General features: G+C 38.3%; 2 protein-coding genes across 3 annotated transcripts in view; both read right to left on the bottom strand.

Annotated features, from left to right (window-relative positions):
* Nucleotides 1–1,128, bottom strand: part of Ppp4r3b (protein phosphatase 4 regulatory subunit 3B) — a 63,185-nt gene extending 62,057 nt beyond the window's left edge. Inside the window, exon 1 of one of the 2 annotated variants that reach the window (XM_027934309.2) lies at nt 584–1,128. In XM_027934309.2, coding sequence (XP_027790110.2) covers nt 584–725 — 142 coding nt within the window. In that variant the 5' untranslated portion in view covers nt 726–1,128. The remainder of the gene's footprint in view (nt 1–583) is intronic. The other variant, XM_027934308.2, reaches the window with a different exon arrangement.
* A 7,322-nt stretch (nt 1,129–8,450) lies between these two features.
* Nucleotides 8,451–18,509, bottom strand: part of Pnpt1 (polyribonucleotide nucleotidyltransferase 1) — a 46,496-nt gene continuing 36,437 nt past the window's right edge. The window contains exons 22-28 of the mRNA XM_027934572.2: nt 17,881–17,964; nt 16,949–17,032; nt 15,976–16,082; nt 15,821–15,876; nt 14,695–14,773; nt 11,892–11,939; nt 8,451–10,590 (exon numbers count right to left, since the gene is read on the bottom strand). Coding sequence (XP_027790373.1) covers nt 10,432–10,590; nt 11,892–11,939; nt 14,695–14,773; nt 15,821–15,876; nt 15,976–16,082; nt 16,949–17,032; nt 17,881–17,964 — 617 coding nt within the window. The 3' untranslated portion in view covers nt 8,451–10,431. The remainder of the gene's footprint in view (nt 10,591–11,891; nt 11,940–14,694; nt 14,774–15,820; nt 15,877–15,975; nt 16,083–16,948; nt 17,033–17,880; nt 17,965–18,509) is intronic.

Below are 18,509 nucleotides of genomic sequence, written 5' to 3' on the forward strand. Positions count from 1 at the left end.
AGCACCCTCTACAAAAGCAGCCCGGAGGAATCCCAGACTAAAGATGTATGTGTTTGTGCGTGCACATGTATCGTGGCAACTATCTGCAATAACCCCAGGAAAAGGAGCCTTCTGGTTTTCCCCCGCACCTGTCGACTGTAGCAACGAAACCGGTTGCTTAAATTTAGTGTTAAAAAAATAAAAAGAAAAATTAAAAGGTACTCATAATAAAAGTTTTGCTAAATCTTTTGTACAAGACACATAATGGATAAGAATATAACTGATGGAGGTGTCAGCTCCCCAGGGTAGGCAGATCACTATCGCTTCTCTCAGTACTTCCTCCCACTCTCTCTCTAAAACCTCTTCAAAGGAGGAACTGGAGAGGAAGGGGTCAAATCCTTAATAGGGATGGGAGGCGGGGGAACGGAGAATCTGCGTCTGACCGAGGGTAAATCCAGGCAAAGTAGTTTGTTTTTACCATATGAGCAGGCTCGACACCAATCGCTGTCCCAAGAGATGATAATAGGAGTAACCGGGCTTAGGGCCTAAACCTCGGGCTGCACCCCAACGGAAGAGACTTACTCTATGGTCCCAATAACCTTACCGTCGGACTCTGCCCGAACCAGCAGGGACATCCCCTTGAGTTCCTCCACATAAGTGGAGGAGACGTGCCCGGTGCCTCGGTCGTCCCATTGCCGGTCTTCGTTCAGGGTATAAACCTTCACTCGTCGCCGTGTATCCGACATGGTGGCTGATGTCCCCACTGCTCCGTCCGCCGCCTCCTTGCTCACCTCTTCCGCGACCCTCACTCTTGAGAGACAGTAGTGGCGGCGGCGGCGGCGGCGGCGATGGTGGTGGTGGTGGCAGCGGCGGCGGCGGCTCTGGAGAGGCCCCAGTTCACCATGGCTCCAGAGGTTCAGCCGCGAAAAGGGTTGACAAGAGCCACTGAGACCCCTCCACTCGGAGTCCCCGTTATCTCCTACTTCAGCCCCGCACACCTCCACCCTCCCGTCCCTTTGCCCCCCAGAGCTCGCTCGCTCTCCCGCCGCCGCCGCCGCCGCGGTAACTACTACAGATCCGCCATCTTGTAACCCGATTCTCTCTGCCTTTCTCTTCCTCCTACAGCAGGCTCGCACGGGCTGTCCTAGCAGGGGCTACGGCAGCCGACGAGTCCAAGACAAGGACTCCTCCACACGCGCTTCCCGGGCCCGAACGCTCGGCGCTATCGCGAGGAGGGGTGTGCCTGGGGTGGGAGGGGCTATGTAGGCCTTCCTCCACTTCCGGCCCCTCCTCTTGCGCGAGATCTCGGTTGGACGGGAGGTTCCCGCGAACTCCCGGACTCCTCCGGCGCTGAGATTTGTTTGTGCGGCGCGTGATAGCCAGGTTGGTAGGGCTGGTATGGCACGCGAGCTCAGAGATCCAGTTTTGAGGAAAAAGTGAAGCCAGCTTGAGAAGTACATGTCCTTGAACAGGACTAACCCGAAGCAAAAAGGAAAGAGACGTGCTTGCAATCCTTAGTGGAAATTCGCCGTCAACCAGAGACAAAATTTAAACTTTTTTTCCTGTGAAGACGAAGGAACTTGGAGCGCTTTCAACCTAACTAAAGCTCATTATATAATAATTTATTACAGTTGAGCCTCGGTCCAGGAAATGTTATATAGATACCCAGATCTTTAGGATATTTTTATGTCCTACACAAGTGTTGTCAGTTTCCTATTTCCCGCGAATGCCTTTTACCATTAGTCTCGTAGTAGTTGGCCATTTGAAAAACAACGTTTCCGCTTCATGAAAATACAGTAGTTATATTACCTCGAAAAATAAATCTGTAGTTAAGGGGAGTGGCGGGGAGCTACCTTCTTAACCCATCAGAGAATACTGGATACTTCGAGTCTCTCCTGCGGGCATTTCCTGAGTTTTCTGTCTTGCGCACTGAATAAGCGAAGAAGGAATTCTCTTGGCATTCATATTGTCATTCATTGTGTAGTGGATACTGGTGACTCACTGGGTCTTAATACATGTCGCTTATTTAAGTCCCTTTATTTGTTACCTAACACGGTCTTTAGAACCCTTTATCCCGAATGATGAAAACCGAGGTGCTGTAGTGCATTTTGGGAGTTCTAGTCATCATTTATCAATGTTCTTGTCAAAACGTGCTCATGTTTTGACCAGATTACTTATTACTTATGTGTGAGTACACTAAAAAGTGAGACAATGCCTTAAACAGAAAAGACGCCTGGAAAAAATTAAATTCTAATTTGAAAATCTGGATTCAGCTGGACGTGGTGGCGCATGCCTATTATCCCAATGACTAAGGAAGATTAAAATAGGAGGATCCCCGTTCCAGGCCAACTTTAGCAATTAAGCGAACTTAGTAGGTCTCTGTCTCAAAAAAAGTAAAAAACAAAAAAGGGAGTGGACTGGGGATGTAGTTTAGTTGTAAAGAGCCCCTGATTTCAATCCCCAGAACAAACACAAAAATCCGGTTTTCTTTTCTTTAATCTATAAAGAACTTCAGAATATGAACTTTGTTATACATAACAATAAATGCTCAATAATTGCTGTGATTGATGTGCACAAAATGTATTTTAAACCCCAAAATAATTGTCTTGGGTGAAGGATTTTGAGAGAACTTTTGAGCCCACTGTTAGAGGACACCTCAGCCTTAAATCCAAGACCTTTCTACACTCCTTGAATATAGTCTTAGGAGGACGTAGCTTGGGAAGAGGACTTAGCAGACCCTGGAAATAGGCTACAAAGTGGAGAGTGAGTTTTAGGTAGACATGTCCCCTTGATTCCATGGACTTCTTGCCCCTGGGGAAATGCAGGGAAAGAGGCCCCTAGATTAATCCCTAGTATAATAAATAAAAAACCAAACAAATAAATACAACTTGTTGTTTATATTTGTAGGTGCAGAACCGCTGAATACAGAGGGCCAACCATAATCCCTTTCTGGTATCTGCTTCTCTGAGGACCAGAGCTGACATAGGTGGTACACTGAGTGGTGCAAACAAAACAAAACAAAACAAAAAAACAGTAAGATGAGATTTGGAGAGTAGTGGAATGGCTTTACTCAGAACTTGGTGTAAAGTGGCCACCCTGGTGATGAAGACTTTACCAGTAGTGATTATAGGAAAACATATCAAAAGAGGGGACTTATTTGTCTTTTGTGACAATTCAGGAATTTGAAAGATATGGGAAAAACAATGTTTATTACTAATGCAAGTAATACTTTGCAAACTGTTAAGGAGACACTGAGGGCACTTCAGTTAGAGGCTAACCTTGGAAGCCTGGGGCCCTCTCTGGAGTTTAACAAAGAAGCTCTTTTTGCTGCAGTGCAAGAGTAGACATGGGATTGGATAGTCATAGAGCTTTACAGATCCTGGTTGGGAAAACCTGAATCTTTGAAACTGGAATGGCTTAGGATATTGGCTCTAAAGACACCTCTGGACCCTCAGAGCTTGCAGAAGCACTTCATAACTTCTAGTAAGAGAAAGCACTTAACTCCCTGCAGTAAAACCTCTTTCACAATTGATCTCCTTTCTCTTCTGGCTGTAAACCCATAGAAACCAGGTTTAAATCTCAGTATAATCTATGTGGGGACTTCTGGGTCTGATAAAGGAGGAAGGACTACATATTGAAGGAACTGAAAAGCTAGTATGTACTATCAGGAGCCAGAAGATTACACTTGAGATGGGATTAAGGGGGCTGGAATTAAGACTGGCTAAATAGGCACTTTTGGGGGGAGGATTAAACCTTAGCAAGAACCCCAAGGAGCTGAGGTTGTAGCTCAGTGGTACAGTGCTTGCCTAGCATGTGTGAGGCAATGTGTTTGATCCTCAGCATGACATGCAAATAAATAAATGAACATATAAAAAATACAATATTATTAAAAAAAGAGAACTCCAAGGATTGGGGCAAACTCACTGCCTAGGAAAATAAAGGCTTATAACTGAAAGCAATGAAAATGAGCTCACACCACAGAAACTTTTGACTTCTGGGAAAGAAAGCTATTTATTTTGGCATGTCCATGCAGTTGCTGTTCACTTATTAGTACTAATTTTTTTACAGTACTGGGGATTGAACCCGAGGCCCTACATGCTAAGCAAGAGTTCTTTCCCTGAGCTACACTCCTACCCCAGTCTTAATTGCTTTAAAACAATTTAAAAATTGCTTTTTAGATGATTATCTGCTAGTTCTTTCTCCCCAACCCCTTTTAATCTCATCATGTTGATTAGTACCTCCAGACTATTGAGTTACAGTGGCGATTCTTGTTTTGTTCCTGACTTTAACAGTCATGGTCATGCCTCTATTGTTAAATAGCTGTTTCTAATTCCTGATTGATTCCACTTACTGATATAAAGATATTTCCTAATATTCTAACTCTCCAGGAACTGTATATCATATTTATTTATTGTTGTACCAAGGATTGAACGTAGGAGTGTTTAGCCACTGAGCCACATCCCTAGCCCTTTTTATTTATTTTTACTTTTGATAGGGTCTTGTAAGTTGCTGAGGTAGTCTTGAACTTGTCATCTTCTTGCCTCAGCCTATGGAATTGCTAGAATTAAAGGTGTGTCACTACACCCAAAACTCTACATTGAATTTTATAAATTATTTCTTTTGCATCTGGGTAATCATATGGGTTTTCTCTGAATATTTATTATTTTGTGTGTATGCTACCGTGGATTGGACAGAGGGGTTCTTTACCACTGAGTCACATCCCTAGCTCTTTTTTATATATTCTATTTAGAGATAGGGTCTTACTAAGTTGCTTAGAACCTCGCTAAATGCTAAGGCTTTTAACTCATGATCCAGCTGCCTCAGCCCCCAGAGCCACTGGGATTAAAGGTGTGCACCACCACACCTGGCTCCTTTTTTAAATTTTGAGACAGGGTCTCACTAAATTGTTTAGGGTCTTGCTAAACTGCTGAGGCTGGCCTTTAATTGGTGATCTTTCTGCCTCAGCCTCCCTAGTTGCTGGGATTACAGGCAGGCACAGTAACACCCAATGACCCACACTCCTATCTATCTGGATTAATCTAAGTTTCTTCATTATCCTGATTAATGAGACCACCGGAGAATGAAAAGCCAATCAGTGCACTTGCTGTGAGTAGGAGGGTCATTGGACACAGGAGACATCCCTGATGCTTCCAAGGGAAGCCACATGGTCAAGCAAGACCTGGACCCATCCTAGCACAAATGGCACTAGCAGAACTAAGAAGCTGTTCTCAAGTTCCCCCATGAGTGACCCCTATGGGAACTTGGCTGACTCTTAACAACAGATAGATACAAAGTCAATTTTGACCAGCTTATCTTAAACACCTACCAAAAACAGTTAAGCCAAAAAGTCATTCCCAGGAGAAATGAAAGAAGCCAACAGGCTCCATAGGGAATGTTCAGTCAAGTATAGCCTTGGCTCCTCCCCCTCACAGGACTCCTATTAGTCCTCTTTATGTTTCTCCTAATAGGACCATGTCTATTAAATTGCCTACAGAAGTTCCTGCAAGATCAGATACACAAATTCACCAACCAATTACTTCTTTAAGACTACCAGCCCCTGATGCCCAAGACAGAGACCTGTGACTCATGACCAACTCCTCTAACTCCAGAGACTCTGCCTCCACATAAAACCCTCTCTAGACCCTTTTCCAGATTCTACAATCCCTCTTTCACTTTCTAGGAATGAGAACTACTTTCCAGCAGGTCCACTCTGCTTGTTCAGTCTGCTCTACAGTATCCCCACAAGGAAGCAACAAACCTAAACTCCCCACACATCAGATGAGGAGCCACTAGCCAGGCAAAGACTAGTAGATCAACTTCACTCATGTGCCCAAGCACAAAAAGCTTCACTACCTACTTACTTTGGTTGATACTTTTCAGGTTGGATAGATGCCTTCCCTACATCCAGGGAAATTGCTGACACCATTGCCTCCATCCTCACTGAGGGGATCATTCCCAGGTTTGAACTTCTCACCTCCATCCAGTCAGACAACGGTCCAGCCTTCACTTCTCAGGTTTTTCAACTAGTTTCCAAAGGCCTCAACATCACTTGGAGGCTCCACATCCCCTACCAACCCCAATCCTTGGGTAACGTTGAGAGGCCTAAAGGCATTCTCAAAGATCATCTCACTAAACTTACTATTGAACTTAGGCTCTCCTGGCCCAATCTCCTGCCATTGGCCCTCACCTGAATTCAGGCAGCCCCAAGGGCCCCCTCAGGCCTTAGCCCCTTTGAGCAATTCTGTGGATGCCCTTTCTTAACCACCCAAAGCTTTACAGTCACTCCTCCTCCCCTGTGCCCTACCTGCCCTATCTCACACTTCTAACAAACTCCTAAGGGAACATGCAGACCAGTGCCTTCCTGTGCCATTCATTGCTTCAATCCCAGCACAACCACAAACTGAATTGGACTCTCTTCAACTCGGTGATTCAGTCTTACTTCAGGAACTGCGTTCTCAATCATTGGAACCTCAATGGACGGAACCCCATACAGTCATACTTAACTACCCAATGGTGACCAAGCTTTTAGACACTCCCCCTGGTACCATGTCTCCTGTTAGGATCTGTAAACAAGTCAAGATGGCGCCTGGCATTTTGCCAGAGGGAGTGGTTTGTGAAGTAATGCCAGCGAGCCATTAAGTGTGGAGATTCCTTATTGGCTGACTGCTCTATCTAGTTTATGTTAATTAAGATAAGCTGTGTGGAATGTATATATACCCCTCCTGTCCTACAATAAACGGCTCCCACTCCTGCTGTATCAATGTACACAAGTTGCTCGTCACCCCCCCCCCCCATTTACTTTGCTGCAGCCGGATGCGGCAGCCTCCCACCTTAAAAAGGCACCTGTTCCAAATGTCCAGTCCTGGACTTCCACCACGCCCACCAAACTCAAAATTTCCCTCGTCTTCTTTTACTAATCATTAATCTCTCAAGTTTCTATCCCAACCACAGATGGCGCTTTAACATCCAAGCAACATGGCACCAGGATGACACCACCCACTCTCAGTTTATGGGTCAAGGTGATTTTCCTTCCACTGGCTGCAATCGGGTTGTCACCCTTAACATTACTGGATTCAACCAAGCCACCTCTGATACTTCCTAGAGTCCCTACAACAGGACCAATGGCTGATACCAAGAATCTCCTCCACCCAGGACTGGTTTGATGCCATCAAGGACTTGTGGATTCAAGGAACTTTTATGGACTTTACCCCTACCAAAGTAGTTATCTATAGCCACTGAGTGTTATTTTTGGTTGCCCTGATGTTCTCAGACCTGTCCCCCGAAAGAACATTCCTCCACTTCCCCTTCTAGGCCCAACGCTGCCCAGAATTAAGCAGGAAGTAGCCAGAGGACTTTACGCTGTCCCCCATGTCATTTAGAAAAACAAAAAGGGAGGAATGTTAGGTGCAGGACAGGCTGAGTAAGCTATCTGCAGGGCATGCCAAACAAAGTTAGCTGCAGGATGACCTGGCCACTCAAACCCTCTCTCTGGTTCTTTATCAACTATTTGCTTCAAGCCCAAACGCCCAAGCCCCCGCTCAAGGCTGAACACTCAACCCCTTGCTCAAGGCCAAACACGTAACACCCTTTGTGCCAACAAGGCAGCTTGCAGACCCAGAGACCTCCTTAGATTTGGGCTATAAAAACTCCCTCCTGCTGGGCTCCTCTCTCTCTTGCTTTCTCTGTCTCTCTCTCTCTTCTCTTTCTTTCTTTTCTCCTCTGTTGCACTGCTGCAATAAAGATCTCTTGGTTGCTCCAAGTGTTGTGGTCACTTTTCTTTCAATGTCCTCTTATTTCTTAAGATTAAGGCATAAAAAGTAGTTGAGTGTAGTGGTGCACACCTGTAGTATCTCTTCTGGGGAGGCTGAGGCAGGAGGATTCCAAGTTCAAGGCCAGTCTGGGAAACTTAATGAGACCCTGTCTCAAAATAAAAAATAAAGACAAAAAGGGATTGGGATATTGCTCAGTGGGTAGACTGCCCCTGAGTTCAATCTCCAGTACTGGGAGTAGGGTGAGGAAGACATGAAAAGGCTGGTTGTAGATGGACACAATATCTTTATTTTACTTATTTATTTTTATGTGGTGCTCATGATCGAACCCAGTGCTTCATACATGATAGGCAAGCCCTCTACCACTGAGCTACAGCTTGAAAAGGCTATTTTATTTTTAAAAATTATTGTTGTTGTTGTTTTCAGTACTGAGGGGTAAAGCCAGGGGCTCTTTACTACTAAGGCACAACTCCAACTCTTTTTATTTTTTTGAGACAGGGTCTTGCTAAGTTGCTGAAGTTCTTGTCAAATTGCTGAGGCTGGCCTCAAACTTGTGATCTTCCTGCCTCAGTCCTCCCAAGTCCTTAGGATTATAGGTGTGCACCACTGTGTCTGGCTGTTCTATCTTTTAAATTTACAATACCAACTGAAAATGAAGTTGCTAAAGCCTCTATCTGAAATTCTTTCCCAAAAAGCTGCATATGTCTTTCCTTTACTTTATTTGGATCTCTGTTCCAATGTTATCTACTCAGAGAAGCTGTTCAGGATCATTTTATCTAAAATAGTAACTTCTTATTGCTCTACCCGCTTACACAATTGTTTTCTTTAAAGCCCCTATCACTACTTCACATATTGTGTATTTATTTTCTGTCAGTTTCCAGCCACTAGAATGTTAGCACTGGAACTTTAGCTGCTTTGCTAACTGACACACCCACTGCACAAAATATAGTGCCTAGCACATAAGTGTTGAATAAATGAATGCTACGCTTGGCTGAACTGAACTAGGAAATAGGCTGATATTCATACTTCTATCTTAGATTTAGAAATTTAACATATTCTGGAAGAAAAGAAAAAATGGTTGCACAAAAATTGTAAAAAAACAGTAATTTATGGAGTGCATATCAACAAAATTCATAGAGGCCGGCATAAGGATGGGCACTCAATTTGAGTGACTATAAATTAGTCACTTAAGTAAGAACTGCTTTCATTTTTCTAAATTTTTAGCAGTTAAGTGCTCCTCTAAAAAAGAAAACAGAAAACTTAAGAAAAATAGAAATTATAATTCTGAATTTCTACCATTAAGGATTACCTTAAAAAGCAAAAGTGAGAATAAAAATATTTTTGTCACTATTACCAAAAACAGCCGATCAAATATAGAAGGCAAATTTTAATCTTTTTCAATTAATCTTTGCTATTTCAGAAAGAATATAAAAATTACCTAACATGTTATTTTAAACATAGTAGATATATAAATACACAAATCTTAAAAATCTTTGCTTTGGCTAGCTAAATTTTATGAACTAGTTAACCTTGAGTTATAAATTTATTTTTTATAAGATTATAAAAGATACATTCTAAATGACTCCTATGTACCATTTACTTTTTTTCTGAAATTATAATGCTTTAAGTGATGGGAATGAACAATAATTACATCAATAACTGTCGTATCTGATTATTTTAAATTACTATTTATTAACTGAAAATCATGATTCTATCAGCTTTTATGTCAAGAATATCCATGTTGGCAAAATACACACTAATAAACGATCTAGTTCTATTTGACAAGTATTTTGTTTGGTTAAATTTGAAGAATTTATTCCCTCATTCTACTGAAAGTTCCATTTCTAAGATTACTCCACTATGTTTATGTTTTTGGGACAAATTTGAAAAATATCATATCATTAAAAATGGGTCAAATTTAGCTCCTTTCCACTTCTTGTTATATGTTTTCACATTTTTTTCTTTTTTCTTTTTTTGGTACTGGGGATTGAGCCCGGGGCCCTTTACCACTGAGCTACATCCCCATCCCTAAACTCCTTCATATATCTAGTAATTACTTGGAAAAAATAGGTCCTGCTTATTTCCAACAAAATAGAAAGTTCCAGTTTGTGAAATAGTTGTAGGCAAGAAAAGCTGTTAGGCAAAAAGGTAAGCCCTAATATGACTAAGTGAAAACTTTACTATATATAAAGAAGAATAATAAGATATATAGGCAGAGATCCATAATGATAGCATAGTGATCTATTATTTCTAAGCTTTTCAGGTATTTCATAATAATAGGAACAAAAGGGTAATCTTCCCTAAAATGTATATAAATGGTTTGCCATTAATTAATTAATTGAATCCAGCAATATATACCATTGATCTACACCAGCTCTTTTTGAGACACGGTATTGCTAAGTTCTTAGTCTGGCCTCAAACTTATGGTCCTCCTGCCTAAGCCTCCCAGGTCACTGGGATTATAGGCATGTGCCACTGCACCCTGCATGGTTTACTTTTAGTAATAAATATTCATTGGTTTATATTATAAATAAAAACATGTTATTCTTGTAATAAAAAATGGCACATGTGAGCATTTTAATACAAATGATTAGAATATATTTATACTATATATAAGTCTACACATTAGAATACTAAAATTTTGCTATATATAATATCACCCTAGAATTCTTTAAAAAAAAAATCACTGGGAAGAATTAGATGATGTTTGTGAAATAGGTTCTCCCATTACAATACTGCTTCTGTCATTTAGAGTTTTGACAACATTTGTAGCTGGAGACTGAAGCACTTTACGAGAAAGCCTCATTCTTCCATCAGCTGGATCACGACCGAAGTATTTCACCTGTGTTAAAAAAATTTACTTTTTTAAAAGTTATAGCACATTGAATGACCTTCAAAATTAAACACATATGATCTAAATAAAGCAATTATTAATGTTTTTACTTATTCACTGAAAGCATAGCTCAGTGCTATGAAGAGGTATATGCTCAATAAATACAACTTGGTTAGGTAATTATTATAAAAAAAGGAAAGAAGGCATTTAGTTGTCTGATTATAACCTTTTGTTAAATCATCTGTCCCTTTTTAGTGTCTCTGAGTCTCCATCCTAGAAGACCAGTAAAAGCCACAGTGATTCTTGACAAGGCTTTCTGTACCTATTTGTGCTACAAACTATACTAGGTCGTGCTCAGATTTTCATTACTGCTCAGGAAACTATCACACTGGAGTTTATTTGGCTTCACTGTGGAAAATGGAAGTTAGGGGGAATGTAGAAATTTTAAAGTCCATCCTGATGTAAAAAAAAAACCAAAACTTTAAATCGAGATATGTTTTAGTTCTCCTTCTTTCCCTAGAGGCTCCATGAACAAAGGGATTATAGATCAGGAATAAACTAGTGGCCTTAGTTACTCAGGTCATGGGTATTAGGTATAACTGGAACACAATGTGGTGCAGCCAAAAAACCCAGATCAGCAATGACTTCTTTCATCAACTAAAAGGACTAAAAAAAAAGTCAATTTTACTATCAGCATTGTAGACTTGAACAACATAGCTCTTATCAAGCTCAAAGTGGTGGAGAAACAGAGTCTCAACTCCTCAAAAATCACAGTCAAGGTTTCCAATAAGGTAAATGATGAGATTTTTATGTCTTTCCCCAAACCACTGAGCCTGCATAACCAATGTGCTCATGCTCTCTCTCTTTTTTGGTACTGGGGATTGAACCCAGGAGCACTTTATCACTAAGCTACATCCACCATTCACAGTCCTTTTTTTTTTTTTTTTTAAATTTTGAGACAGGGTCTCATTAAGTTGTTGAGGGTCTCTTTGATCTTGTAATCCTCCTGCCTCAGTCTCCTAAAGTGCTGGGATTACAGGTGTGTACTACCACACCAGGTTTCATGTATTTTTTAAAAGCTCTAAAGATAGCTGTTTTAGCTTAGCTATCAGTTTCTTGAGGGTAAAAACTGTTTCCTAAATCCTTAATGAATCTATATAAAGCAACCCTGAGGTTAAAAAAGAAGACTACATATAAATAATATACATCATAGATGTTAATTTTATTCTTTCAACTTACTTCTTGAAAATGATAATTAAAACTTCAAGTATAATTTAGAACTTTAAGGCTAAAAGTTTGAACATAGGTACCTGAATTTCTTGGCCAACTTCTAATCCTAGGGCAGTGGGATGTTTAATCTGAAAAAAAGAAACAAAACCAGAAACACCATGTTATAATACATTTTTTTTCCCTCAAGTGGACAAAAGCTTTATTGTTTTCTGATTATAAAATCTGTTAGTTGGGAATGGTGATGCACACTTATAAATTCAGCTATGTGGGAGAATGAGACAGGAGGATTGCAAATTGAGATTGTGTCTCAAAAATAAAAAGGCTAGAGATGTAGCTGAATGATATAACACTTGGCTATATATGTGAGACCTTGGCCCAATCCCCAGTATTATGCCTCTGCCCCCCAAATCTGGAATCCCCAGTACTCTGCCTCCACCCCCTAAATTTATTAATTACAAAATTAAAGTAACATAGTGGTACTGAGAAGAAATTAAAAATCATCCAAAATCCTTCTACCTGCAGATAACTGCTGCTAACATTCCAACGAGTATCCCTTCAAATGTCTACTGTATTGCTTTTATAAAAATGGGCCTTTTTTCATTCAATAATATGTTAAGAATGCCTTTTCATATCAATAAATGAAGCATTACAGAGGAGTATCCAAACTATATAATTTATTTAATCAATCCCTTAAAGATAATCATTTAATTTCTTATAAATTCCCAACATCAAAAATATGAATTACTGATAGATTTAGGTGAAAGGTATATGAGTGTTGAGTGTATTATTCTTTCAACTTTGCAGCAGGTTTAAACTTTTTCGAAATAAAAAGTTGAGACAGGTGTGGTGGGGCATGCCTGTAATCACAGCAACTTGGGTGGCTGAGGCAGGAGGATTGCAAGTTCAAAGCCAGCCTCAGCAACTTAGCAAGACCTTGTCTTAAAGTAAAAAAATTAAAAAAGGACTGAGAATGTAGCTCACTGGTTAAGCTACCCTGGGTTCAATTCCTAGTACAAAAAAAAAAAAAAAAAAAAAAAAAGTTGAGGAAAACCCCCAAAGTTTTAATGTTGCACTGATCATTTAATTATCTACTCTAATTATCTTCTGAGAATAAAGTCCTACATATGGAACTTGTGGGATCAGAGACATTTACCAAACATTCCCCAAAGTGTGTCACAAAATTGTCCCTTAATAACGGTCTAGAGAATATCCTTCTTTTCTCTTACCCACACTAGAAATTTCCAACTACTTGAAAGTTAAAAATATATTGATTTTATTGAATTTAAAAAAATTATTATTGATATAGAATACTATGATTGGTTTGAGAAAAGGGGGGAAAAAAGCCTGGGGTTAGGGCTATAGATCAGTAGCATGAGTACATGCTTGGCATGTAGGAGTCCCTGGGTTCAATCCCTAGCACCAAAAAAATAAAAAATAAACAAAGCGCCAAATGAAAATCAAAAAGCCTGCCCATATTCTTTGCTCATTTTTCTATTGATATTCATTTTTAAATGATCTATAAAACTTGTGTATATTCAGCCCGTCCTATGTTACAAGCACATTCCCATAGGCTGCTGTTTGTCTTTCATTATTGTGATTTTTGCCATACAATTAAATTAAAAAATTGCAGTTAAATTCTTATCAATTTATTTACATTTTTACCTTTGATACAATGAGAAAGGGTTCCTCAGCACAAATACCAAAACATTCTTACTTTCTTCTAGAGTCTCCCTCCTCCAAAATTTTATTTCTTATTCCTACCATCTCTTTAGAAAATTTAGCTGTTTAATTTAGATGGAATTTTGGTATAAAAATGACTGAAGATCCTACTATGATAACCAATTATATACAGTGAAAATTGAATAATTTGTATTTCTTTCTTTCTTCTTCTTTTTTTTTTTTTTTGTACTGGGGATTGAACCCAGGGGCACTTAATCACTGAGTTACATTCCCAGTCCTTCTCATTTTTTAAAATTTGAGACAGGGTCCCACTAAGTTGCTGAGGCTGGCCTTGAACTTATGATCCTCCTTGGGGCCTTCAGAGTTGCTGAGATTATAGATGTGTACTGTTGCACCCAGCAATTTTTATTTCTTCATTTAGTAAAAATGCAACTTTAAGCATGTATTATGGACCTATGTATATAACTGGGTTTATTTTTTGGTCTCTCTCTCTCTCTCTTTTTTTTTTTGTATAGATTCTCTAATCCTGGGCCAAAAAATATTTTCTTTTATTCTCTGTAGCTTTATGTTTTAATATATGGTAAAATGGAGACACTTATTATTCTCTGACCCCTGTATTTTCATTGAGTAGTCTTAGTCTGCCAGATGTCTGAATTATAATTAAGATTAATGAATTTAAAACATTTCAATAATTAGATTCCCATCATTGGTTGGTCAGTAGAAAATTGAGAAATCATAGTTACATGTAGATATTTTCAGTCACTGCTATGTGCTAGTTCCAGATGTTATTCAACCTTAAAATGCTTAGGAGAAACATAAACATCTGTGCTAAACAATGTAAAATCTTTTGTCAGCAGTATCTCTGCCATTTTTGTTTTCTGTACTTAACTAGCAATCAAGAAAGTGTACAATTCTCACCAATCCAAGTAATTTCTTTTTTTTTGGTCCAGGAATTGAACCAGGGACACTTAATCACCGAGCCACAACCCCAGCCCTTTTGTTTTTTAACTTTGAGTCAGGGTTTCGCTAAATTGCTAAGGGCCTCGCTATTTAGATGAGACTGGCTTTGAACTTGTGATCATCCTGCCTCAGCCTCTCCCACCAATGGAATTAGAGGTGTGCACCACCAAATACCCAACTGATCCAAGTAATTTCAACATGGTTATATTCAGGCAATAAAAATAATCAAATCTGTATTTTTACCTTTCGTTGATCAAGTTGTGTGTTATGAAGAAGCACAGCAGTCATATTTGGATATAGTTTTACCATTACTCCAGTGTCTCTACAAGAAGGGAATAAGCCTGGTTAAAACAATAAGTGTATCTACTGACAAAACTTATTATGTTTTCATAGACGGAAAAAGTAACAAAACAAAACAAAAGCCCACACCAGTATATAATTATAAAAATTATGATTACCTAAAACAGGTATTTTTCAACTGAAAATATACTAATACTTGTCATCAAAAGAAAAAGCTTTTAGTATATTTACCTATATCTCTTTTGTAACTTCCAAATTTTTTTGAAATGACATTCAATATTTTAAAATAGTATAGAATATTAACCTATTAGAAGTGATTTAAGAAAGGGGTTACATAAAATAGAAAAATTATTTAATTAATAAAGCTCTCTTTCTTTGCTTTAATCTATTAAGCTAAGCCATCCTATTTCTTATTTTTTATCTGCAATATTAAACAAATTATCCCACTGCCTTTATTCATTTTAAATAGTTTTAAACATTCCTGCTACCTTGGTAATTTCTTTTAAAAAAAAAAGGAATTCTGGGATTATTTTAGCTAGTTAAAAATGCTTTTGAAGTTGAAATTGGCTTTTAAAAATGTATATATTAAACAGTAAGTAGTACTCTTTAACTGCTGGTTAGCCAACTGCTGGGTATGGTAACTGCATGCCTGTAATTCCAGCTCCTTCAGAGGGTGTGGCAGGAGCATCACAAGTTGAAGGCCAACCTGGGAAAGTTAGCAAGAACCTGCCTCAAAAAAAGAAAAACATTTTTTTTTTTTTTTAAACAGGCCAACAATAACAAAAAGAAAATATTGATTTTTGTGTTTTGGGCCTATTTATTGTTACTGGAAAAATTAAAATGGTAGAAAATTTGGTTAAAGAAAAAAACTCAGAAGAACCTATCACTTGAAAATCTACAAACTGGCATAGAAAATAAAATACAGTACAACTTAAAAAATATTACTGATTATATGGCAATTGACATATAATCCAAACACTTTATATTTTCAAAGTAAATAAAACAAATGTTAAGTTAACCTGGACTTGAAATCTTTGAAAACCCAGTGTAGTGTATTAGTTGGTAGTACCTGATTTCAGTTATTGTGGCAGTATAAACTGCTCCAAACTCTAATTGTTGCTCTTGCTGTGAATTAAAAAAAAAAAAAAAAAAAAAAAGCCATAAGATTCACAAAGAAAACAAACAGAAAGAAGATAAAGCAATTAGTATAAGATCTATACTTACATCATCTTTGCAGATTTCACTAATGAATTCTTTTGCTTCATGCATTGCACTGGGTGTTGGTGCAAATACAGAAAATGTTTCTTCATCCAACTGATTAATAGTTACACCTTTTAAAAAGATAGTTTAGTTCCCAGCATCAAAAAAAAAAAAAAAAAAAAAAATCATGGAGACTAGTCTGAAAGTCACTAGGAGAGCAAAGAGGGGCAGCTGGGCAGGTTTATTCAGTGTAATCATTGCTTTGGGAAGGGATCAATTCATCAACACATATATACTGCACACCTGCTATATATCTGGCATTATATTAGGTCCTGGGGATAAAATAGAGAACTAATGTCCTATCATATCAGGGCTAATTTTTGAGGCTCTTGTTTTATTCTCTTAATTATGACTAGAAACTATACTAGAATCCTTCCTCACCTTTTTGTCTCTCTTCCTCTTATCCTGTAGAGTGAACAGATGAATGAGGAACAAAATCATGTCAGTTTCTCATTCTCAACAACTAGCTATGACAACTTTGCTTCTTATCCTTCTTCAATAACCTCAAAGCTGCTAAGTATTAGGAAACCTAAACACTGTTTTCAGAAGAAACAAATTAAGGCATAACTATTTCTACATATACTTTTAAATAAAAAGAGTGTAAATAAAACTAAGCAAAATTAGTAATAAAAAATTCAAACATAACTTCACTAAAGGGAAACACTAAAAATTATTCAGGAACAATCCATTTAAAAATGTTGCCAAAAAACCTTGATGAATGCTTGACTACCCTTCTTGAATATAGTTAAGAATTAAACATTTACTGAGGCACACAAAAAACTCACAAAAAAGACATGAAATCCTTCTCTCCTGGTCTTTCTCTTTGTTTTTCAAATATATATATTTTCGGAACAACATAGTAAAGATAAAATAGCAAAACTACATATCCAGCATTTAATAAAACCCACCTGTTTTATTAGATTAAATAAAATCTCACCTGTTTCAGCTTGAAGTTTTTTTAAATGATATCCACCTGGTCCAACAAATCTTGCTCGTTTTGATAATGGAACCTGAACAGTTTCTGAAATGCAATACAGATAAATACATAAATGAACCTAAAACATGTAGAAATATTTAATTATGAAACAGAAAGACAATGTTACTTGATTAAAAATGTCTAGGAGTACCCCCTAGGTTAAAATAAAGTATTTTTCTTTTATTTTTTAATTGATACATAAAAACAAAAAAATTATACATGTTTATGGGCTACAATGTGATGTTTCTATACACATAGTGTAATGTTGAAATAAGGGTAAACATATACCTAAATATTTTAGGTATTTATCCTCTATGGTGAAAATATTCAAAACACTTCTAAAGTATTTTAGCAATAAAAGTACTTTGAATATTTTTATTTTGCGTATGGGGTAAAAAAAATTAAAAACCTATAATATACTTTCACATACTAATGTTTGTTATGGTGAAATCAGTATTCATTTGTTTGTTTGACTGTTTGTACTAAGGGCTGATCCCAGGAGCCCTTCATTCACTGAGATACATTCTCAGTCTTTTTTTTTTTTCCAAGAGAGGGTTATTTTTTTTTTTTAAGAGAGAGAGAGAGAGAGAGAGAGAGAGAGAGAGAGAGGGGAGAGAGAGAGAGAAATTTTTTTATATTTATTTTTTAGTTTTCGGCAGACACAACATCCTTGTTTGTATGTGGTGCTGAGGATTGAACCCGGGCCACACGCTTGCCAGGCGAGCACGCTACCGCATGAGCCACCTCCCCAGCCCCCCAAGAGAGGGTCTTGATAAGTTGCACTGTCTGGCCTGGAACTTGAGATCCTCTGGCCTCAGCCTCCTGAACCACTAGAATAATAGGTGTGTAGCACTGTGCATGGTGTGACATTAGTGATAATTTTAATGTATTACCTACAACAGGTCCATTTTCTTTTCTAGATGCTCGAGGTTTTGAAATAGTTTTGTTCATAATCTGTAGTATCTCTTTCTTTGCCACTAGAAAGATAAAGACACAATAAAGGTTACAACTACATAATGTGGGACCCGAAATAGCTGCATTCGGGAGTCCCGTGGCCCTGCCCCACCCTACTCCCTACTGGAGATGAAACTCAGGGTCTTGAACATTCTAGGCAAGCACTCTATCACAGAGCTATATCCCCAATACTTTTCCTTTATTCCTCCCTATTTTGAGATAGGGTCTCACTGAATTGCCCAGGATGGCCTTGAACATTGTGATCCTCCTGTCTCAGTCTCATGAATAGCTGGGATTACAGTTATGCAACACCCTGCCTAGCTCACTCTTAGTTTTTATGGAATAAAATTCAAACTCTTTAGCCTAATAATCAAAGCTCTCCATATCATAATTATTTTAAAGATTCACTCATATTCCGTCCTTTATACAGTCTATCTTAGATGCTTAATTGCTGAAAATCAAAATTTCTCTGGTTTCTTTCTTGGATGATTAGTCATGTGCTCAATAATTAATACTTCTTGATCCCAGTTAAATCATATAAAATTCATTTTTATTTTTGGCCATGCTA

Source organism: Marmota flaviventris, chromosome 14 (assembly GCF_047511675.1).
Source record: "Marmota flaviventris isolate mMarFla1 chromosome 14, mMarFla1.hap1, whole genome shotgun sequence".
NCBI classification, from domain to species: Eukaryota; Metazoa; Chordata; class Mammalia; order Rodentia; family Sciuridae; genus Marmota; species Marmota flaviventris.